We start from the raw sequence: 24190 nt of genomic DNA on the forward strand, positions 1-24190 counted from the left end.
TATTTTTTGAGCTATAATTTACAGCTCAAAAAAACCATTTTTGTGAGCCATATGGCTAAAAAAACATTTTTTTATGTGTCTAAACGCCTAAATTAATATCTTTTGAGCTTAGAAAAATCATAATTTGTACTGTAAAAACGCCATAAAACACCCCGTTCTAAAAAACGCCATTAAAACACTCAGTTGAAAACGCCATAAAACACTCAGTTCAGAAAAACGCCATGAAAATAACTAGTTAAAACGCCATAAAAACACCTAGTTCAGAAAAACGACATGAAAATACCTAGTCTAAAACGCCATAAAACACCCAGTTTAGAAAAACGCCATAAAACCTAGTTAATTATTTTTCGAAAGGTATATCAATAGTATACTCGTTAGAAAGATAAAAAAAACGCTGAGTTTTATGGTGTAATTTTTTTCGAAAAATAATCACGTATAAAAAAGTTATTGTCGTTTAAATATGATGGGGGAAAATGGCATGTGAATGACATGTACACCTTTGTTTGGATCTTCCTATTTTACCCCTCCTAGAAGTTCCAAGGCCCATATTATTTACAAAAATGTCACCGCATCAATCTCAGCCACAAACCACTAAAATCTTGTGGCTGAGAATCGTTCTCACCGTTCTCACACTTTGAGGGGTTCTCTCCTGATCCTGTTCCTCTCTCTCTCTCTCTCTATATATATATATATATATATATATATATATATATAACATCAAAAACATTTGAGAAGTTACAAATAGTTTATGAAATCTTCCAAACAATCATTATATATTTAGTCATTTTAATAATTTAATATTATTTGAGGTTGGTTTGATCATTTTATATTATGTAATTCTATATTATACATGTGTAAATTATGTATTACACATATGTAAACATGTGATTACATCTACATAATCACAAAACTACATGTAATAAATAACATAACTACCATCAAATAATATTAACTATGTAAAAGAAATAAATAAAATGACATGACATATGTGGAAACCATCAAATGAGAACTTATAAGTATTGCGAAAACTTTTGAAAATAATCAAAATCATTATTTATTGTGAGAATAACAACATTAAGTTGTGGTGTAGTATTTCAAAAATCTATGAATATGGAGGGCTAGGAACGAAGTGGTTTTCAACAACAAAATGGCCAAGTTGGAAAAAGTAGAATGAAATCCTTCGCTGTTTCTTGGAAGGAGTGGTCTAAATTTGTATTTATGTAATTATTGTTTTCGGTTGGTTGCCGCATCGGTTTGAGGTTGGCCTTGTTCTAATGAAGTTTTTCTTAAAAAAAATCAACATAGGATACGTCTGAAAAATCTAAACCAGCTAACACTTGCGTTTTTTATTTACTTATTTATTTATTTTGGAGGGGGGGGGGGGGGTTTGCGGATGAAGGAGTGGCTCCCCACTCACACACACGTGTTATACACTAATATATAGAGAGGGTGAGGTTCTATAGTTAACACTAGTGTATTTGTCAACTGAGTGAAGAAAATCATGGCCATTGATTTAAATCATTAAATCGTAAAATACACTAGTGTATTTTCGTCATCAAATCCTAGCTATTGATTTAGCCTTGTGTATTGATAATCAAGGGCTAGGATTAGTTCAAATAGTTCACTATCAAGAGGGTTGTTCACAAATAAACCTAACTATATGTATATATATATATATATATATATATATATATATATATATATATATATATATATATATAGGAGAAGGATCATTTAGGAACCACCCTTTATTGCGAGAAGTGCGAGAACCAATGTGAACACAACCAAAAATACCTAAATAAAGCTAAAAAACACACAATTTTTTTAATATTTTTTATTGAAAAATCGCTTGTTTTCGTTATTAATTTAAAAAAAAAATACTTTTTGGCTACTAAAAGTAGCGATTTGACATGGGTAGGGATATGGTAAAAAGTGTCCAAAGTGTAAGAAGTGTAAGAAGTGTTTTAAACCATTGGATCTTTGATCTAATGGTTGAGATCAATAGGGTATTAAAGTGTAATTTATGTTTTAATTAGAAGGGTCTGTTGTAAAATATAAGGGTAATAGTGTCTTTTCCATTCTTTCAAAAATGGTAACCGTATCCTACACAACCAAAACCCCCTATCAATCTCCTAAAAACAAGCGACGTTCCCGTCAAACTAAAAGTTTTATAATTTTCCGATACTTTTCGTCTATCGAACTACATTGAAGATAAGCAGAGAAGGGTTTTATAGGTAAACGGAAAAGGGCTCGTCGTCCCAATCCAGTTGAACGTAAAGGTGTTTTATTTTTCACTAATCAGATGACAATGGTGTTCTATTAACAGGAGAATCAAGGATCAAAGAGTGTTATATGGACCCAATAAAAGGAACTATGAAGCCAGCAGGTTCGAAGAGGAAGCGAGATGTATCCGATACGAAACCAGGTTAGTGTTTTATTATTCAGTTGATATTTTGAAAATGGCATAGTGTTTTATTAGTGTGTTATTTCTCATTTGTAGTGTTTTAGGGTTTAATGGTTAGTATTTTAGGGTTTTATAAAGGATTATTGGGTGTAATATGTTATGAAAATGAGTTAATAGTGTAGTGTAATCAGTAGACTTAGGTTTGTTTTAAATGTGGTGGAATTGTAAATCGGTCTGTTATCCAGCTTCTCTGTGTTGTATTAGTGCAGGGTGTTTAAAAAATGGGGTTTTAGAAGTATAGTGTCTTAAAAATGTTAAAGGGGGGTTTTTGTAGGTGTCTTCTCTGGTTTGATTAATGCAGGGTGTTTTAATAATGCAGGGTGTTTTAATAATGGGGTTTTTGGAGATAGAATAAATAGAGTTTGAGAAAAATACACTAAACTTTGCATAAAAAACTTCAAAATTGTGATGAAGTTTGTGGCTTTTCAAATAAAATGGAGTGTCCTACGATACAGGGGGGTTTTAAATTTGTATGATTGCATAAAAGCACTACAATATATGCATAAGACTCAATATTTGTGATGAAGTTTGAGGCTTTTAAGCAATGCATTTGTATTAAAACACTACGTTGTATAAAACACTAAACTTGTTATGTTAATGAATACTTTAGTGCATATCTTTGGTAAGAAAAACTCTAAACTTTGGATAAAACACTATATATGTATAAAACACTATAGGATGTAAATGGCTGTAGATAATGATACTGTTGCACAACACACTACACTTCTGAATATTATTTTGCATAAAACACCAGAATTCTGTTGTTTGTGGAGTGTTATTTTGGGAATGGTTGTAGATAATGACAGTATTGCACAAACGCACTACAATTCATAATATTATTATGCATAAAACACTTTGTATGCATAAAACACTACAGGATGTAAAATGGCTGCAGATAATGACAGTGTTTCACCACACACTCCACTTCTGAGTATTTTTTTGCATAGAACACCAGAATTCTGTTGTTTGTGGAGTGTTAAATGGAAATGGTTGAAGATAATGACAGTATTGCACAACAGACTACTGTTCCTAATATTATTATGCATAAAACACTTTTTATGCATAAAACACTACATGATGTAAAAGGCTGTAGATAATGACAGTATTGCACAACACACTACAGTTATTAAAAAATATTTTGCATAAAACACCATAATTCTGTTGTTTGTGGAGTGTTATATGGAAGTGGTTGTAGATGGTGACAGTATTGCATAGCACACTAGACTTCTGAAGTTAATGAATACTTTAGTGCATTCTTTAGTTCAAAAAAATACACTTTATTTGAAATTCCTGGTTCAAGAACTAATTGTAAAAAGGATTTAATTTTAGTCCGGAGAAGCGGCCGAATACCAAAAATCAAAATGGGAAAGGGATTCCATAACACAATTGGACAAAGCATCCAGTTGAGCGATTCAGATAATGATAACGAAATGCAAAAAGGTATACGTAAAAAAAAATTAACTACGCATTTAAATAACAGTTTGTGTACACTTTACTTTTAGAAATTTGTTATGCACTATGACGCTTTTTCGGAATTCTTGCACCAAGTCTAACCAAAAAAAAAATTACGACACTTTAACTATATTGAATTTGCAGTTTTAAAGTACTAAAATGTGTTCGGTATGCAGCTACAGCAACACCCGATGCAAACAGCGATGACGACTTCCAAACGCCGCTTCCGGTACCGTTCGCAAAAGGTAATAATATGAATAACTGAAATTAAATGTTGGATTCTTTCGTATGATATGGATCATAATGTAACATCATCTAACCGTTTGTATTAGTTCTAACTAAACACCATACTGGTGCTGATATAACACACCGTGACACGGCCGACGACGATGACTTCGTGACGCAACCGCCCACGACAGATCAATCAGGTAACTTTTCACAGAAAAATGGTAACCACAAAACACTTTTCGTTTCATTAGAAAACTATAGTCTAACTGATGAGCTGTATATGGGTTACAGCTGCCAATTCACATGAAGTCGGTGACAGTGTTGACCACCAACAACCATGCGATGCAAAAAGAAAAAAGTCAACCGCGACTAGGAGAAAGTCAACGAGACCACCAGCATCATTTCAATCGAAAAAATATGAGCCCTTTAGCGGGCCAAAAATTAAACTGAAGACGTCTCCGGATAATCTGGTTACATTGGTTAACAGCTTGAATAAAGTTCAAAAAAACAAGGTCATAGAGATGGGATTCGGTGCATTGCTGAATTTCAACATACATCATGTACCGACGCGGCTAGCATTTTGGCTTGCAAGCAACTATGACGACGCTGCAGGGGTGTTGAACTTTGGAGCTACTCGTTTACGGATCACATCAACGTTGGTGAATACAATATTCGGTATACCGAACGGGGGTATAAAGATTGTAGAAAAAGAAAGAGCAAGGGACAGCAATCCGGTTGTGAAAGAATGGAGGGATCAGTTCAATGATAACACTAAGGTGTCGCCAGTCGGTCTGAAAGACATGATGATTACAGACACTTCAAGTGGTCGGTCATTTGAATTGAACTGGTTGGTTTTATATAATACTATACTTGGAGAGATAAGCGCATGCAACACAGTTAACCAAAGATTCTTGGGATGCGTGGACCCAAATGAAAAAATATCAAACTTTGATTGGAGCAGCTACATGATAACCTGCTTGGACCGAACGACGAATGCATGGAACCGGAAGAGGAATGACGCTTTTAGAGGCCCGATCGTGTTACTAGCGGTATGTGACTCTACCGTATTGTTTATGATATGAAAGTTAAAACACTACGTGCATAAACACCACAAAAAAATTTATGTAACATCGTAAAATTGGTTAAATCAGCTACCATTACATACAAAACCATTAAAGTCTATTAAAAAACGTCGCATACACTATGTCACAAAGTATAACACTACGGACACATGTATTGTAGTACAAAGAAGCATGTTTTGAATACAAAATTCAATATGTAAAGAGACTGCATCAGTGTACTATGTAACAGTAACATCATATTAAGAGTCTGCATCAGTGCACTATGTAAAACACTACAGTCGAGCCGTAGTACACTATGCTACCTTATATAACACTACAGTCAAATATATTGTAGTACATACAGGTCTGTTTTTGAACAGTACCATCATATTAAGACACTGCATCAGTTGACTTCGTAAAACACTGCAGTCAAATAGTATAAACACTATGAACAAGCATGCATAACCAGAAAACAGGTGTACATAATCCTTATAATTTAATGCTTATATGTGCAGGCTGCATACGCGTACGACCAAAGGGATGCTTTGAAGCGTACTAAGAAGGGATGTCATCCGATTGAATTGATAGATGACGGGATGCTTGACGAACTGCTCGGAAAACTTGATGACGTACTTTGGGATTCTCACATAAAGCATAACACCCCAATGATACCCAAAGTTCATGAAGATGCAGAAAATCAGATGAGTGAAAAGGTTAAGAAGATAAGTGATGATAAAAAATCAGCATCAACAAGCGCTAAAGTAGTTGAAACGGCAGCAGAAAAACGTGCGGATGACAACAAGGATGAGGGCAACGAAGAATACGGACCGTACGAAGAAGGGGACGACGACCATATGGGAATATATAAACATTGCAAGAGTTATCTGCTGTCACAGCCAAGTACACAGGAGCCGCCGTTTGTATGTCAAGTTGGGGCAGACGGCGAATTTCGGATACCAATGGTATCACAGTATGGGACACCGCCCGTGTACTCACAAGAAGAAAAAGATACTGAAGAGGTACACCACTTGATAACCTTTTTAACGTTTGCTATAATATCAGGCGTATCTATACTTATATAAATCTGACAACATTTTGCATAACACTTTATAATTTGGTTAGCAGAATATGGCGACAAATCTGGATGATGCACTTAATGAATTTGAAGATTGCGTTGAGAAGATAAAAAATGCAATGAGAGAAGCTTTACGTTTGCACCCCAACAGTGAACAGATATTGAGTAGGAAAACGTCATGGATTGCGAGTGTCCGCAAGCATCTAAAGGACATTGCGGATACTGAGGAAGGCGATGAAGTGTCAGAAAAAACCCCACAGCTGTCAAAAACACTGGACTATCGACACAAGGTACTCAATCTCCTTTCTCGCCCATGACTTCGTCAGTTTGCGCAGAAATAGATGAACTGATATCTGCATTACAATCCATACGACACCCAGGCACACAATCGAAAGCAATCGGGATCAAACCAGTAAACTTGCAAAGTGAACTGGACAACGTCGCAACAACCTCAAGTATTCCCGACACTGAACAGGGACGAAACGACTTACTGCAATATAAACTCCGGAGGCCAAAAAGAAACACCAACCTTCCAGATGTTTTCAGGTCACCGTACGTCCAGCATGTGGTTTCGTTAACAGATAAGCGAGAACAATTGGAATCTGCATTGGCTAGCTGTATGCTGAGCGGAAAGGGAAACAAATGGTAGGCATCGACAACAACAAAAAAAATTAAATATTTGAACAAATTTGATTGTTAATTATTGAATGAGTTTCATGTTATCACGTAGGGATGTTATATTCGATTGCCCAGCAGGTGTCTCGATTCTGAGAGGCTCGTTTGAGACGATGTACCCGTCATTATGCTTGGATGCAGATATTATCTCAGCTTGGGCGGCGGTCCTTAACAACGAGGAACGGTTAAGGGCACCTGGTACCCCCGCGAGGCTGTTTTGCAATGCTGGAATGTTGGTCAGACACTTTTCACACCTTATAAAAACACTACATGATAATGCAGTCCAGTTGATAATACTTGTTATGTTAATGAATACTTTAGTACATAGGTTAGGTCAAAAAAACACTAAACTTTGCATAAAACACTTTATATGTATAAAACACTATAGGATGTAAATGGCTGTAGATAATGACAGTATTGCACAACACACTACACTTCTGAATATTATTTTGCATAAAACACCAAAATTCTGTTGTTTGTGGAGTGTTATTTGGAAATGGTTGTAGATAATGACAGTATTGCACAACACACTACGCTTATGAATATTATTATGCATAAAACACAACATGATGTACACGGCTGTAGATAATGACAGAATTGCACAAGACACTACACTTATGAATAATATTTTGCATAAAACTACAGAATTCTGTTGTTTGTGGAGTGTTATATGAAAATGGTTGTAGATGGTGACACCTTATAAAACACTACATGATAAGGCAGAGCAGTTGATAAAGCAGACAAAGTTTATAACACCACAATACTAAACAAAAAGTTAAAGAAAATACTTATAACACTATGTGCTGCAATGAATCATATAAAACAACTTATAACACTACAACCCCCAGCTTATATTATGCCTGGATACATAAGAACAGCTTATAACACTACACCCCCAGCTTATAACCCAGTTTTTTAAATATGGTCGAAATAACAAACGGACAAATTAGCTTATATAAACTAAAATCTGTGATTTGTTATGAAACAGGTGGCAGGCGATTTTGAAGGGACCGATGAATACAGAAGCTTGATGTTCGGTAGCCGGATGGAAACAATACTAGGCCAAGCAGATAGCACGGACATCAGAAACTTCCAGATGGTATTCGTGCCGGTGCTGTATAATAAACACTATATTCTAGTATTCTTCAATCTAGCACAATCACAAATCTTGGTTATCGACAATATCGTGGGTGATGTCCCTATCGACGTACGATACAGCGGCTACATAGAAAAAGTTGTAAGAACACTACTATCAAAAAAAAGTTAGTTTACATACAATAAGTATAACTTTAAAAAAATCCCGATTTGACGTCATAAAATTCGCAGGTCAATGCATTCTGCTCGTATGTCAAAAACCACTCTCCTGCAGTTGCTAAAAAACTGCGATCAACATCACCAGTTAGTCTGAAGTTCCCGTGGCAAACATTGTATAACGGAACAGATTGTGGAATATTCGTCATGCGTCATATGGAGACTTTTAAAGGTGTTATTGTAATTATACTTTTATTATTAAAGTTGACACTTGCATGTACGCTAAGTTGGTTTGCATTTGTGTTCACTAGGGACAAGTGTGCGCGAATGGAACTGCGGGCTATCACCAGAGCGGGACATCACGGGGGAGGTGTTGAAACAACAATCGATAGAACTATGTGACTTGCGAATAAAGTACTTATCAAAAATCTTGTTAAGTGACATCAACTCAATGCGGTCTACAGTGGAGCAAGAAGTACATGAGTATGCAAATAAGAGTCAACATGAGAGACTGGAAAATGCTAAGACTGCAAAGGAAAGGATCGAGCTACGATTGTCTGAAGAATAGCAAATAGTTCTGAAATGTTTTGATACACGTTATAATTAGACTGGTTTAATTTTGTCTGGTGCAAACACTTTTATTTAGATATTAGCCTGGTGTCATGGTACAAACACTTTTGGAAAAGGGATGGTAGTGGTCTGTTTCCGTTAATATAAAACTATATTTCATTACAAAACACTGCATTTATAGGTAACTAACGGACTATAACTACAGTATATGACAATATCAGCATACTGCAGGTCCCTACATACTGCATTAAACACTACAGTTGTAGATAAAACACTATATGTCCCAGTCAGACGTTAAACTAAATGTAGTACCTATAATAAAACACTACAAATCAGTTATAAAACACTATATAACATCGGAGAAACCCTGCATTAATAATTTGACAGCAATTAAGTGTTTTTTTCACGTGATTATTGTTGACACCGTTTAACCTATGATAACACACTGCATTCAAATATATAAAAAACACTATATTGTAAACCAAAGACTTCATGTATGTCAATTAAAAAAACTTACAATTTCTATTCATGTTGACAAACAAACAAAAGCAAAAAAAATATAACACTATAGTTATAGTTAAAACACTATATAGTAAATGGCAGACCTTAAACTAACTGTATATGACAATAAGACCATACTGCAGGTCACTATTGCTGCATTTAGCACTATACTTATAGATAAAACACTATAAGTACATGACAAACTTTACAATAATTTTAGTACCTGTAATATAACACCACAAATCATTTATAAAACACTATATTTATAAAATATGATCAAACAAACTGGTCATTAAGAGATACCAACGTCAAACACAAGGAATCCAAGATAAAAAATTAAACGTCATTAAAAACATAGAAATAAAACTCAATGTTTGCATAAATTAGTAATCAACTACTCTTGCTCTTCATCGTCTAGCTCCTCATCGTCGGCTTCTTCACCCACCACATCTTCTATCTCCTCTTTGTCGTCTCCTTCAGGTTCCGCTTCATCGCTTTCTGAGGAGTCGTCGGCATTTTCCCTTGCCGGGTACGAGCAGGTACGTCTATTATGGCCCCCACGTTTGCAATTACCACACTCGCGACCCTTTTTTTTCTTCGCAGATTGAATAATGGCAATTTCACGATTACTCTTCATTCTGGAAGGTTTACCCATACCTTTAAATCTCACGGTTTTCGGCATACGAACAGTTACAGGTGTTTCTTGCGTGTATCCAGTTATTTCAGCAAACCTATCGCGACGACTCCTAGGGGGGGCGTTCACGACTGCCTGATCAGCGGTAGATTGATACTGGCCAACATAGTCCCTAAACGCGCACAACGCATCAAAATTATATACCAACCTGTTGATAAGAGACTCGGCTGACCTTGTTATCTCCCTTACAACACCATTAACTTGTTGGTACCGATCATCACTTTCACTAATCCCCATTATCGCTCCAGGCGCACTGTTAGGAACAGCTTCCCTTGTCCAACGTCGCATTATGTACCTTTCAGGGAACTGCCTGATATCAAGAAGCCGCAAAACGCAAAAAATGTGCGCACACAGAAGCCCAAACTGTTCATACCTTTTGCATGAGCAACTAACGGTCATGTCTAGCTGCCGCATCATAACCTAATACATAAAAAAGAAAAAAAAATGAGATCAAAAATATATACTAAATCAAAACTATAATATAAAACACCATGCACAAAGAAATATTATAAACAAACAATCGTTACATCCTATAGTTACCTGAAAAAATGAAGTACACGCTTGAGAAAAGTCCTTCACAGAGAAGTTCACAAAGTTATCCTCTCTATCCTCCCATTTACCAACAGCACACTTGTTAATGGCTGTCTGAATTTCGAGTTGCGCATCAAAGAAAATTGTCCGTGTGTATATGTTTGCCGCCTGTTGCTCTAAGACAAACTCTTTTGCAAGTATTTGGGGGTTCGTGTGCCTAGTATCGTGATCATTCTTCCTGTGCTCGTGCCTTTGGGCTTCGATTGCAGAATCAAAATGCCCCAAAAATTCAACCAGGGTACAATTCGGGTTGCAAAACTGCCCAAAGAAATGGTTCTCACTCTCCGAACGTGATGAGGTACGCATCAACCCAGACATGTGTTGATCGCGATAATACGCAGGGATCCATGTATCCCTAATCTCATACATTGACTGTAACCATTCATGATTCAGCAAATCAAAATCAGCCAATATAACACCCCATTCATTTTCAAACTGTTCTGGCAGTAAGGCATCGGTCCAAACAATATCACACAACCTCTTCTTAAAATCAGTGCTATTGCATAGGTTGGCGCCAACCTAAAAAACAACAATTCAACCATCAAAAAAATTAAATATAAAAAAAATACATGATAAAGGCTGATAAAAACATTATATAAAAGTAAAACGACATCAATAAACAAAAAAAGACATATTCCAATAAAAATAAATAACGGAGTAAAACATAATTATGATTTTAATATACCTTGGTAGTGAGTTTCTCCATTATATGCCACATGCAAAGCCTGTGCCTACTTTCAGGCCAGGTATCTTGAATAGCTTTCCTCATCGCTGGGTCTTGATCGGTTACAATCACAGGTGGTGCGCGCCCAAACGCCTGCCGAAATGCGTTGAGCAACCAGCTATATGTTTCGGCAGTTTCATCCCCTATAATAGCAGCACCCAAGGTAACATTGCGATAGTGATTGTCAACGCCGGTAAAAGGAACAAACATCATTTTGTACCTACACAAAAAAAAATACGGGAGTGATCACTGATTTGATATTGTAAAAAACATACAGTATTAAAAACATGAAAGAAACAACATACATTTTTAAATATTTTCAATTTAAAACACTATTAGTATGAGATAGAAGTTACAAGTCTTTTCATGTATATACCAAAACACTATACAGACATTATCATGCTGATAAAACACTATGATATGTATCTAATATGGATGTAATGTAACTAGAAACAAAGGAAGGATACGAACTTGTTACGACGATAAGTGGCATCGAACGACACAACATCCCCAAAAATATTATAATTTCTCTTTGTATCACCATCGGCCCAGAACAAAGCACGTAAAACACCATCGGCAGTTGTAAGGTACTCCATAGAAAAATTGGGCATAAATTCTTTCTTCCTTCTTAGGCGTTTGATAACCATGTCAGCATCGTACTCGGCTATATACCTGTTTAAGTCTCTCTTAAAGTTCTTGAAGTCAACTTTAGTTGCGCCTACCTTATCGAAACCTCCATAAAGAGTCCTCATAATGTTAAACGCTCTAACTGGACCAACGTTTATGGCACTCAAAGCATTCACGGCTTCTTCCTGTACGTAATTCATAGATCTGTTTTCAGGAAGCAAGTACCTGTCATCTTCGGCAACAAATGAGTGATTATGCGACTCCTCGAAGTAATAAACCACGTAAAGATTATCCGGTTTCATTAACTTAACCCGAATGCACGCTTCACATCCGGTCCTTATAGAAGGAACCCTGCGAGTAATCTTAGACTTCGAGTTAACATTAGAACTACCAGCTTCCTGGGTCGAGTCAATCGCCTTTAAGGGTTTAGTACCCTCTTTTGAGCATACGAACCATTTATTATGTATTAAACCCTTTCGAGGCTCATATTGAGTACCCTTCCTAGCTGTGAAACCTCCCGCCTTAGCATATCTTTGGTAAAAAAGATACGCATTTTCCAGCGAATCAAACGTCATATGCATCTGAGGTTTAATCAAATCATCAACGTCTGGAATAAATGTCCTCCTTCCAGAATTTGGGGACACCTGAACATTGCCAACGGGTTGGTATGTATGAATATCTACAACAAAAAAGAGACAAATCAGTCTTTTATAGATACATTGATAAAAAACACTATATCAATAAATAACCCTATCTGTCAGCTATAAAACAGTATTTGGGGCGGGAAAAACACTATGAAAATAAATAAATATCCCTATATATAATATAACACTACACATTGAAGTTAAAACACTATGCATCTGATAAAAAAATAACTTTTTTAATTATAAAACACTAGAACAGGACTAGAACATAAAACTAAATGTATAAAACACTATGAATGGGGATTCAGATGTGTGAATATAATCTAACCCTGTTGTTCTTACATATGACACTATAACAAACAACAACAAAAATTACTAAAACAGAGGTAAGCAATTCAATGTATAAAACACTATGAAAAGGTAAATATGATGTCTGCACAGAATATCGATCATGCATATAACACTACCCATCGGGAAAACTATAAAACAGAAAATTGATCTTACATATACCATTAGACTATAAAACACTATGAACGGTAAATATGATGTGTGAACAGAATATTGATCATGCATATAACACTATCAATCTCCTAAAAACAATAAAACAGAAAATTGATCTTGCATATATAAATAGACAATAAAACACTACGGATCATACATATAACACTACAAAACTGAATCAATACAGAAACTTTAAAATAACAATCACCCTAAACAGCTAAAAGTATAAAACACTACATACAATCAAAATCAAACAAAGAGTAATGTCCAGAAAAAACGACAAAAATAAACAACAAAACGAGGAACAAAAACTACTAATTATCAGAACATGCTAACTATTACGAGATTAAAACACTATTATACAAATTAACCTGCATCTCCGGACTCCATTGAAATTTATATAAAACACCAAACTCGAACAAATGCGCAGACTTTAAACAACTGGAATGGGGATATCGATTTGATAATCCTTTATGTATTTATAATTAACGATGATTGAAAGATAAGTATAACACAATCGTATTGTATCTTACAGGGAATTACAAAATTCGATCCAATCCCTAAACAATCTCGTTGACGGTTATTTTGGGAACAGTTATCGCAGAATTGAATTAATTGATAAAATGTGCAATTACAAAACTACCCTTTTGAATTAATTAAGAGGATGGACACTTGTCAATCCAGGAATATTTCTTACACTTCTTACAAATTGTGCCCTTTGTACAGGATCTCAAACCGATTTGACATAAACAATATTATTTTTTTTTTTAGATTTTTTAAAGTTTTTTAGGGTTTAGTTTTTAGCATTTAGCTTGGGGGGGGGGGGGGGTTAGGTTTTTGTAGGGTGGGGGGAGGGGGGTTAGGTTTTTTTTGGGGGAGGGGGGGGGGGTTTAGGTTTTTAGGGGGTGGGGGGAGGGTTAGTTTTTTTAGGTTTTTTTTTTTTGCGGGGGGGGGGGGGGGGGGGGTTTAGCTTTTAGCATTTAGCTTGCGGAAAGAGGGGGAGGGGTTAGGTTTTTTTTGGGGGGGGGGAGGGGGATTTAGGTTTTTTTTTTTGGGGTGGGGGTTAGGTTTATTTAGGTTTTTGGTGGTGTAGTCAGTTTATTTTGTTGTGTTCAGATTGGTTCACGTACAAAATCCCTTATCGTACAATATATACGCGATTATCTTAGCCGTCAGATCTTCATCATACATTGAAATCGCATGTTGGTTTTTTGTAACAATTTCGCATGTTGGTTTTTTAACATGCGATTTCATCAAAATTACCACATGCGAAATTTTTACAAAAACCAACATGCGAAAATTTCTTTACAACATGCGATTTCCCCTTTTTCTTCATTTTTTTCACATGCGACTTTACATTATGTTTTACACATGCGACTTTGACTTTCCACAAATGAATATGCGATTTTTAAGATATTAATGAACATGCAAATGCACTTTATCTATATTTTAAAGGAATATGCGATTTTCAAAAATGAACATTGCGATTTTAATTTATACATGCGATATGAAAATGAATATGCGATTTTTAATATACTTTCAACAAATAAAAATGAACATGCGATTATCCATATATTAAAGGAACATGCACTTTAATTTATACATGCGATATCCATAAATGTAAATGAACATATGCTTTTATTTTTAAGTTTTCATACACGCAATTTCACAAATTTAAGGTACATCCGATTTTGTTTTTTAAAACATAACGTGCGATTTGCCCATCGCGTACGCAACGTACGTTAAGGGATATTGTACAATATACTTTATATATATATATATATATATATATATATATATATATATATATATATATATATATAGGGTGGGGTTCCTCTATAAAGTGTGTTTTGTCTAAAAAGTTTAAGAAGTGATTATGGCCATTAGATTATGTAATTGACGAATAAGATTAAATGAATGGCAAAATTGTAATATTTATTTTAATTAAATTGATTAATTTATTGAATTAAGGGTACAAAAGTAAATTCATATGCCTTAAATTTAGGAATCACGTGCAACTCACATGTAACTTCCCCCCATCTTTTTAAAACGTCAATAACTTTTTTAACATAATTTTTTTTAAATTATATCATAATAATAATGAGCGTTTTTTTATCTTTAATATGAGTACCATATTGCTACATATCTAAAAAATTAAGATTCAAGTAATTCAGACACTAGTGTGTTTTATATAGTGTCTGAGTGTTTTATACTGTGTATTTCACTGATGTGTTTTATATTATCTATTTCAGACACTATTGTGTTTTATGAGTGGGTGTGTGTTAAATTGTGAAAACTAGTATAACACAATGTGAAGAAATCAGTTGATAAAACACAACGTCAAGAAAGAAATAATGAATGTGTTTTATGTTTCGAAATATATGAGGGGTGTGTTTAATTGTGAAAATTGATATAACACGGTGTTAAGAAACCATAAACTGATAAAACACAATGTTAAGAAATGATGAATTTGTTTTATATTTCGAGATTCGGATAAATTAATTGGGGATACGAATGATGTAACTTACAATTTTGAATAGTTAATAGACATAACTTTCCATAAAAAGAGCCTTTTATTGTTATGATATAAAAACTTCCATAAATAGTTGTAATTATTCAATTAACTTAATGCACTTTAGTAAAATAATACTAGATGCCACATGTCACAAGGATATTGCTTCCTACACTTTGTAGGAAAAGTAGGCTTTGTAGCCAACTTCTACCATATATATATATATATATAGACACACACACACACACATATTTCATAACATCTAGAACCCGCTTACACGATAAACCCCGGGTCCCCCAATACCCGACTAACCGAGGAGAATAGGTAAAGCACGAGGCAAGCGCCGGGTCGGTGCCCTTTAGAAAACTTGAAAACTGGTGGAAGTAAGTATTGAACTCAAGACCTCTGAGATATATATTTGAAACACTCTTTACTACTCCATCACATCTCTTAAGGTTTACATTAATATATTTGAATGGGTGTTTAATATATTGTCATTCACAATAAACATTTTCATGGAACTTTGGACATTCTTGTCAGATCACCATATGTTTTTCTTATTGTTTGACTCGTTTTTAAAAGACGTTTTTTGTGTTAGTTTTTCTACAAAACCTCAACATACCAACTAGTGGTGTGCTCTGGTGTACTTTTAGTTTGTATAAGAGTAAATTGCAGTTTGCGTCCCTCTACTATGTTATTAGAATTTGCATACGACCCTAAATTAAAATAATTGACCCCTGGCTACTCGCGTCTTGCAATTCTTGCCATTTGCGTCCTTCCGTCGGTCAACCGTGTGTTTGAGTATTAACTTTCTAACACTATGGGGGTATTTATGTCATTTCACTCCAACACCAACACCGAAACCCCAAATGAAAGAGACTCTTACTTTTCTAAACACTAGTCGATTGCACCCTCCAGTTTTAACCCACCCCCACCACTCTTATTTACACCACCTAATCACCTGCACAATCGACCTCCACCACCTGATCAACCTACACAACCCATCTCCCCCACCTTCGCCACACTACCACCAACGAAGCGCTAAGCCCTGCGACGGTGTTGGACCCAATATGGCCTTAACAACTTCTTTTTACGTAATATGGCAAGTGATTTCAGTATATGTGAAAAAGATGTGCGGAAATGGAAATCAGACTTTCAAGAAACAAGACCTACAGAATTATCAAGTTTATATCACTTTGAAACAAATTAGTTTAACAAGGTGATTGTAAGATTATTGTCTAATACAAATGAATCTTGATTTCTGTGGGTGAGAAGAGCAGTGGAGTTTGAGTGTTTGTATATGAATATTAAGCTTCAAACTCAAGTATATTCTGCCTCTCGAGCCTTCTATTTATAGACGGTTGTGGACATGAATAAACATTTGTTTATTCATGCAATAAGTCCTGCGTAAAGTAGCAATTTGACATATTCATTGAATCCATCGTTCAAGTTGCATTTGTAATCATGAAAACCAATAATGTCATGCTTCGGTCATGGGTGGCAGGATAGAGTTGTGATTTTTAGACAAGTGGGGCTTTTATCAGAATTTCTGATAAACCACTTCATTAGAAATTCTGGTGAACAAATCATCAGAAAGTTTGATGATCAGAATTTGTGAGAAACTGATGATATTCAGATCCATCAGAAACGACCTTCTCTGATAATCCAAATCAACTCTTGATAAACTTGTGATTCTTTGTAGTAGATACTTTGCTTTTCAGTTGTCCTAACTGATTTTCTTCATCTTGCTGTGTTCTTCAGGACTGTTATCTTCTTCAGAGATCCAGTTGATTGAGATTTTCTTCAATACTTACAAATAAAGTTTCCTAACAGACGGAACAGAACCTGCGATGTAAACCCTAAGCTGACTCACTATCACTGCCTCTGACTCACTACCACAATGCTGATCGCCATTAGGCTTCAATGGATTCACAAAATGTGGCAGGGAAAGACATGTTCTACTCATGGATTAGTGTTGTTTTTTTTTGAAACTTTAACCTAATATACAACTAAATTGAACATTTGTATCTGGGATTAGGGTCGCTGGTACCGTGAGCCACCTCTTACTGCATGTCGTTGGGTTATATATATATATATATATATGTGTGTGTGTGTGTGTGTGTGTGTGTGTGGTAATCATGATTGAATTCATTAGGTTATATATATATATATATATATATATATATATATATATATATATATATATATATATATATATATATATATGTATATATATATAGGGGAAGGTTATCTTGAGAACGCTAAATATTGCGAGAACCGTGAGAACGAATGAAAAAACCAATCAAAACCAATTTTTTTAATACAAACCTCATTGTAATTAAGATACAACATCAAAAAAAGAATTTACAACATCAAATAATTCATTTATCCTTTCAAAATCACGTTTTTTTAGATTTTTTACACATGTGTAAAGATAACAGATTTACACATGTGTAAATGGCAGACTTACACATGTGTAAATTTTCTTTATTTACGAATTCACGTAAATTTAAACGTGTAAATTAAATTTCTAACATTGTATTCGAATAATAATGATAAGTGTAGAAAAAGTTTTTGAATTTGAATTGTTTTTGACCAAGTTCTTACGGTTTTTTCATTTGTTCTCACGGTTCTCACAATATTTAGTGTTCTCATTTAAACCTTCCCCTATATATATATATATATATATATATATATATATATATATATATATATATATATATATATATATATGGTAATTGTGATTAATTCAACATTGATGATTATCATAATGGTATGAATATGTATATGGTAATTGTGTTATATATATGACATTTGAATATGGAGGGAAAAAAATATGTAAAACATAGGGACAGATTAGAGATTAAGATTAAACCATAGGGACGAGTATTGAAATAAAAAAATATGGCAAAATAGTCTTTTTTTTTTTTTTTTTTTTTTTTTTTTGCTTCAAAGTGTTGACGACATCGTATGGAAAGACGCAAATTGCAAGAAATTACAAACTACGAGTACCCAGGGGTCCATTATTTTGATTTAGGGTCGAATGTTGATTTTGACAACATAGCATAGGGACACAAATTACACTTTATTCTATGTGTAAATAATAAATGGTGGAAATAAGTGGTTAAAAATTAAATATGTGGTGATGATGTGGCATGTTTTTGGGTTTTCTTATTGGGTGTGGTTTTTTTAATGATTTTGAAGATTTAGTATTTTTTCTGATGCGGGTGTTTTTAGGTCTTCTTGTCATGGATGGTGTTATACCAAGTGTTGTGGATTAAAGCCTCCATTCCAAATCAGCATGTGGGGCGTTAAACACCGTGCCGACTATTAATAAGCGCACCATTGAGATCCATCGCCATTTCAATGGCGACATTAATGAGAAAGAATGATGGGTCCACCCCATTGTCTTCTTTTTATTTATTTTTTAATTTTTGTTTTAGTTATTACAATACATATAGTTATTAGGTATTTAGTTATTGCTCAAATTTATACGTGATAGTAATGTGATGGTGACGTAGCACCGGTTTAATTAATCGACAACACGGTAGTCTTAGAGCATTCACATTGGAGACTTCATCCCGATCTATATAATTCAACTAAAAACATATTTCCTCTATATTTTGTTTACTTTTCAAATACCTCTCACATCTAACTCTTTATCTCTAACTCTATCATACCACATATACTTATTTTATTACTTTTTTTCTCTTTCCTACACACTTAAAATAATAATAAAGAGAGTTTATATGAGCCTCTAAATAAAATATAGAGGTTGTATTTTTCTTTTTATAAATCTTTTATATTGTAGAAATTCTAATGTAATATTGTTTTTGTTGTTTTCTTTATCGTTATACTTTATATTAGATAGAATGCATGAATAATGAGTATACAATGTAAATGTTCTTAGTGGGGTTTTGCATTGTGGATCCTCTAAAAATGTGAAGATGGTAGGGAAGGGGTAATGATGAAAATACAATGAAAACAGTACAGGGACAAAGAGGAAACTCAGGGGGCATTTAAGTCATCGTTCAGAACCATGTAGGTCATGTCCCTCTCTCTTATCTATCTCTATCTCGCCATGCTGTAACAAACATCCCGACTTCTCATCCAACGGTCATTCCTCTCCTCTCTCCAAATCTCGACGGCCTAGAATACACCACCTCTCTCATCACCCACTTCTTCTCCTTCCTTCATAATATATAGAGATATGACGTCGACATAATGCTTCTCTTATGCTTCTTTAAACTCAAGTGTGTGTGTGTGTGTGTGTGTTTTAGGGTTTTTTGAAGAGAAAATGAAGCCATAGTTGCACTTCAACCCTAGGCTCTAAATTTTACATTAAAGGTACACAAATTACGTTACATTACGGCCATTTTTATGAACCAGCTCATCTGACAATTATAAAGTCTCATGTGACTATTATAAAGTCACATGTGACTGAACCTTCCTTAAAATTTTATGTTTATTCTATGTTTAATATTGCAGGTTTGTAGGTTTTCGTTCACGAGTGTTGTAATAAGAGGTTTTTAAATTATTTCTCTTAGACATTATACTTATCCCGGCGAGGCTAACGGTGATCTCTTTGTTCGGTTTTGTAGTTGTTTGCTCGGGTCCTTTATTTTGAAGTATTTACTTGGATCCAATCGGTGACTAGAATTTGTTGCATCAAAGGTGAGTTTACATAAGAAAAGTTTGAATTTTAATTTTTTGTGTATGAACTTTTTATTTTAGTTTGTTTTAGTTTTTGATTTCTCAACAAATTAATTTGTTAATTTGCTTTTTTTGAGCTACTAAATGTATTTTTTTTTCTTTAAATTTTCAAGATATCCGAAGAAAAAAAAATCTAGACCAGTTGACTTGCTAGCAGTAATTTTTCTTTAAATAACTTGGTAATTTCCATGATCTTTCAACAGATTGAACCTATTTGAATTTCTCTTGTTATATTTTTAATTAATATTTCCTGTTGTTGAAACTATTATTTTGCTGACTTTGAAGTCTGAATTATTAACTAACTGATGAAGCATCTCTGAATGTCATAATATTCGTTTACACTCATGAATATGTCAATATTCTCTAATTATGATCAACAGATCTAGTCTGTCAACACGATGCCAATAATTAATTTCATATTTTCATAGCATTTAAACTTTCATAATCTGTGTGCAGTTCTTCAGAAAACATGTATGCAGTTGTGAAAGTAAAGGAGAAAATATTGTCATCAAATTCTCCATGTGCAGCCTGCAAATTCTTACGTCGTAAATGCACACAAGAATGTGTGTTTGCACCATACTTCCCACCAGACCAGCCTCAAAAATTCGCTAATGTACACAAAGTATATGGAGCAAGCAATGTTTCCAAACTCCTTAATGATCTTCCGGCCACACAACGAGAAGACGCGGTTAATTCGTTGGCTTATGAAGCCGATGCAAGGCTGCGTGATCCGGTTTATGGTTGTGTGGGATTAATTTCGATCCTCCAGCGTCGGTTGAAACAAGTCCAGACCGATTTAGAAAATGCTAAACGGGAACTGGCTAACTACATTGGGCCTTCTGCAGTGCTTCCTATTTTACATCAAGGGTTTATCCAAAATTCGGTTCAACCTTACAACATGCAGGCAGAGCCGGTTCTGGGGTTATCCGGAGCTAGGGCTTTCCGCGAGGCTCAGCATCAGCAGCAACAGCGGTCCGGGGATCTTCTAGGGTTTAGTGGTGGGCTTGATGGGATTTCAGGCTCTGCCCAAGTGAATGGTAGCGAGTTTAGCCACATGACCACTGTCAGCGCCACCGCGGCAGCCATGGCACCGTGTTTATCATTGGGTGGTTCTTATGATAATAATACATATCAGATCCAGTACCAGCCACATCACGTCCAACACCATCAACTATTCCTCCAGCAACAACTGCCACCGCAGAGAGCCGAGTAGTCTGGCTGGTAGGAGAGTTGGACCGTGTTCAGTGGCGGAACCAGAACTTTTTATTTAAGGATCATCAAAAAGTTATTGAGTAAAATTTAAAAGTCAAGCTCGTGTTTTTCTTTAAAAAATAAAAAACTCATATTTTATATATAAAATCCAACAAATTTGGTGATCGAGGGTCACCCTTGACCCTCATTGGTTCCGCCCCTGACCGTGTTGATTTGTGTCCTACTGTCTTGTTCCACTCTAGTTTAAATCAAAGTTTAGTTTTAAATGCGCTTTCTCTCTTTTTTTCTGTTAAATTGTTGAATTTGGAGGATCATATGATTAATTTACTTCTTTTCTTATATTATGGCGATACCCACATATTCAAGATAAAAAACAAACACACAAACAAATAAGACAATGAAAATCCAACTTCTCCATATGTGAATTGTGAAGAAGTTTATAATGTAAATAAAAATCTAGTGATTGTCTTTTACGTATAGTTCATAATGAATAGGTGTTGAAACAATACAAAAAAAAAAAAAAAAAAAAAAAAAAAAACTAGAATACTAACGAACTTATGAGATAAATGTTGTCAATTAAGTTACTTTAGGTTTTCTACTACCTAAAAGGCCAGAAGATAATAATAGTAAAGTGGATCGATAACAAATGATATTGGATCAAATCATATGTTAGGACTTTTGGTCAAACATAACAATGTCAAAGAGGGGGCATTCTAGTCATCTGGGTTCCAATCGAATGAAGCGAAATGGGTTCAAGTGCCAAGTGGTGGTGCTGAGAGTATGTTAGATAATATGGAAGTGCCAAAATGATCTAGTTTTTTCGGGTAAGCGGGTATACATTGAGAGGCTGCTGGGCGAAAGACAATCCAGGTGTTTCATGTGGATAAAAAACCGGGCGAACCAGCAGCAGGTGGGTTGGGAGAAATGGATGGCCTTTAGTTTTTAATCTTATGTGGTAACTGTATGGTTGGGAGAAATGGATGGCCTTTAGTTTTTAATCTTATGTTGTTAAGTTACTCATTTTAATCTTATGTGGTAACTGTATGGTTGGTGTGAATGAAACGAAACTTGCTGTTCAAAGAAAAAACGAAAAAGAAAAGAAAAGGAATGGCTGAAAAAGGGCACTTACTACTAGAAAATTGGTCAAGTGCGACCATCGTTTCAGTCGTAAAAGGCATATTGCGTCTGATTTCAAACTCCAATGGCTGTCAATTTTTCCTGTGTCTTACAGAGGAAGGGGTGCTTGCCAAATCTACCATGAAACCCTCCGCAGTCGCCTCACTACTGTTGGAAATCAGGCTCTTGATCGAATAAACAAACACGCAATATGAACAAACTTGTTCGACTCTTTTATTAATTTATCAATGAGAGCACACTAATTACAATGACCCTAACCATGTATTTATACTAAACCTATTCTAGTCCTAACCCGACTCAAACTCTATTAATAAAATAAATAAACAAACTAGATAAACCTATCTAATAAACCTTGATGCCCAAGAAAACATCCCTAGACTAGAATTAGGAAACCTAAATAAAATAAACTAAAATACTTAGCACCCTTCAATTTTTGAGTTATGACAAGATTAATCCCAACAATCACCCCCCTAATCTTGTCAATAACTTTCTTCACATTAGAGCCGGTTCATCATCCTCATATCGGTTTGTTCACACCGCTCATTTATGACACCCGAATCACGTTTCCTCTCGAACCATCTCGACTTCTACCCGGCACCCGACCTTCACTCGGTCACGTCCAACGTCTTCTCGGTTCAACCCAAATCAACTCCACTACACTTGTAACATATCACATGGCATCCCATTGGACACACGTTCATTAACATCTTGACTTATCACGGATCGATGACCTCTCCCCGGTCACATCCAAAGCCACCCGATTGAACTCCAACGCCATAATGTTTACAATGGTGTAGTTTCTCCACTCTCTTCTTGTCTCAACAACCCGCACCTTTTTCCGATCACACCCGTTCCAAGAGGCCTCTCCACCGACAAAGAAAACAAGCTTACCCGCTTCTTTCGCTTTCTCACCTTGCCAAACGAGACGAATCCAAAGCTACCTGCTTTGACGGATCCATTCTGCCCGCTTTTCATGCACTACGCCGGTCTCCTCTTATCACGAACAAGACTAACAAGGCACCTACCTACGAAACCTGTGTCACCGGTTGTAAACCAGTTGTGTTAGCCCACAACTAACAACCAAACAGCCCCGTTTCTTATTTCTTTCATCACCGCTAACAGCTACGAATACCGATGTTCATCACGGTCACCCCCGCCATCCCAACCGGTTCTTACCCGAAACAACGGTAGACCCGAACACCATAACGTGTCACACCCCCAAAATCCACCTGCGGAGTACTACCGCTTGTAGGCGTGACTGACCAGGATCCAGCCACCAATCATATTGAACAAGCATATAAATAGTTATAAAAGTCTAACCAGTACAATTGGTGTTCAAACAAACATAGTTTAAGTTGCAAGCGGAAGCATAAATTTTAAAACCAAAACATAAGTTTAATTGTTTCCAAGTTTAACATGGCACGCAGCTGTCCATGTCCCACAACGACTCTCCTCCATGCAAGCTCCAGCTAAGTACCTATGGTCCTGCAAAGCATGTAGTAACGAGTCAACAACAAGTTGAGTGAGTTCACAGTTGGGTGTTCGTTTTAGTTTGTTT

At 35.4% G+C, this 24190-nt stretch overlaps 4 protein-coding genes across 5 annotated transcripts; 3 read left to right on the plus strand and 1 right to left on the minus strand.

The window, feature by feature from the left end:
* Positions 1 to 2330: 2330 nt before the first annotated feature.
* Positions 2331 to 6318, plus strand: LOC118480282. Its single transcript, XM_035975051.1, has 7 exons — positions 2331 to 2425; positions 3794 to 3904; positions 4093 to 4161; positions 4249 to 4344; positions 4436 to 5193; positions 5721 to 6224; positions 6268 to 6318. Exons 1-7 carry the CDS (start codon positions 2353 to 2355, stop codon positions 6316 to 6318), a joined length of 1662 nt encoding a protein of 553 aa, XP_035830944.1. The 5' UTR covers positions 2331 to 2352.
* Positions 6319 to 6850: 532 nt separating this feature from the next.
* Positions 6851 to 8886, plus strand: LOC118480460. The gene is made up of 5 exons (XM_035975327.1): positions 6851 to 6925; positions 7011 to 7191; positions 7944 to 8192; positions 8282 to 8438; positions 8518 to 8886. Exons 1-5 carry the CDS (start codon positions 6900 to 6902, stop codon positions 8772 to 8774), a joined length of 870 nt encoding a protein of 289 aa, XP_035831220.1. The 5' UTR covers positions 6851 to 6899; the 3' UTR covers positions 8775 to 8886.
* A 689-nt stretch (positions 8887 to 9575) lies between these two features.
* Positions 9576 to 12215, minus strand: LOC118480283 (protein FAR1-RELATED SEQUENCE 5-like). Its single transcript, XM_035975052.1, has 4 exons — positions 11758 to 12215; positions 11248 to 11506; positions 10512 to 11081; positions 9576 to 10391 (listed from the first exon to the last, which is right to left on the minus strand). Exons 1-4 carry the CDS (start codon positions 12213 to 12215, stop codon positions 9672 to 9674), a joined length of 2007 nt encoding a protein of 668 aa, XP_035830945.1. The 3' UTR covers positions 9576 to 9671.
* Positions 12216 to 19641: 7426 nt separating this feature from the next.
* LOC118480461 (LOB domain-containing protein 36-like) lies at positions 19642 to 21834 on the plus strand. Of its 2 annotated transcripts, XM_035975329.1 has the most exons (4): positions 19642 to 19917; positions 20059 to 20095; positions 20172 to 20244; positions 20740 to 21834. In XM_035975329.1, exon 4 carries the CDS (start codon positions 20753 to 20755, stop codon positions 21494 to 21496), a length of 744 nt encoding a protein of 247 aa, XP_035831222.1. In that variant the 5' UTR covers positions 19642 to 19917; positions 20059 to 20095; positions 20172 to 20244; positions 20740 to 20752; the 3' UTR covers positions 21497 to 21834. The 2 variants fall into 2 exon arrangements, with proteins under 2 accessions (XP_035831222.1, XP_035831221.1); XM_035975328.1 differs by lacking the exon at positions 20059 to 20095.
* Positions 21835 to 24190: the final 2356 nt, after the last annotated feature.

Source organism: Helianthus annuus, chromosome 7, assembly GCF_002127325.2.
Source record: "Helianthus annuus cultivar XRQ/B chromosome 7, HanXRQr2.0-SUNRISE, whole genome shotgun sequence".
Taxonomy (NCBI): Eukaryota; Viridiplantae; Streptophyta; class Magnoliopsida; order Asterales; family Asteraceae; genus Helianthus; species Helianthus annuus.

Excerpts from the sequence above, each read along its gene's own strand:
- LOC118480460 (XM_035975327.1), top strand. The coding sequence starts at position 6,900 with ATGCTGAGCGGAAAGGGAAACAAATG. Across the intron at positions 6,926-7,010 it reads AGCGGAAAGGGAAACAAATG|GGATGTTATATTCGATTGCC; the intron begins GTAGGCATCGAC and ends GTTATCACGTAG. Across the intron at positions 8,439-8,517 it reads TCATATGGAGACTTTTAAAG|GGACAAGTGTGCGCGAATGG; the intron begins GTGTTATTGTAA and ends TGTGTTCACTAG.
- LOC118480282 (XM_035975051.1), top strand. The coding sequence starts at position 2,353 with ATGGACCCAATAAAAGGAACTATGAAGCCAGCAGGTTCGAAGAGGAAG. Across the intron at positions 3,905-4,092 it reads TGATAACGAAATGCAAAAAG|CTACAGCAACACCCGATGCA; the intron begins GTATACGTAAAA and ends TTCGGTATGCAG. Across the intron at positions 5,194-5,720 it reads GCCCGATCGTGTTACTAGCG|GCTGCATACGCGTACGACCA; the intron begins GTATGTGACTCT and ends TTATATGTGCAG.
- LOC118480461 (XM_035975329.1), top strand. The coding sequence starts at position 20,753 with ATGTATGCAGTTGTGAAAGTAAAGGAGAAAATATTGTCATCAAATTCT.
- LOC118480283 (XM_035975052.1), bottom strand. The coding sequence starts at position 12,215 with ATGAAACCGGATAATCTTTACGTGGTTTATTACTTCGAGGAGTCGCAT. Across the intron at positions 11,507-11,757 it reads GCCACTTATCGTCGTAACAA|GTACAAAATGATGTTTGTTC; the intron begins GTTCGTATCCTT and ends TTTTTTGTGTAG. Across the intron at positions 11,082-11,247 it reads TGGAGAAACTCACTACCAAG|GTTGGCGCCAACCTATGCAA; the intron begins GTATATTAAAAT and ends GTTGTTTTTTAG.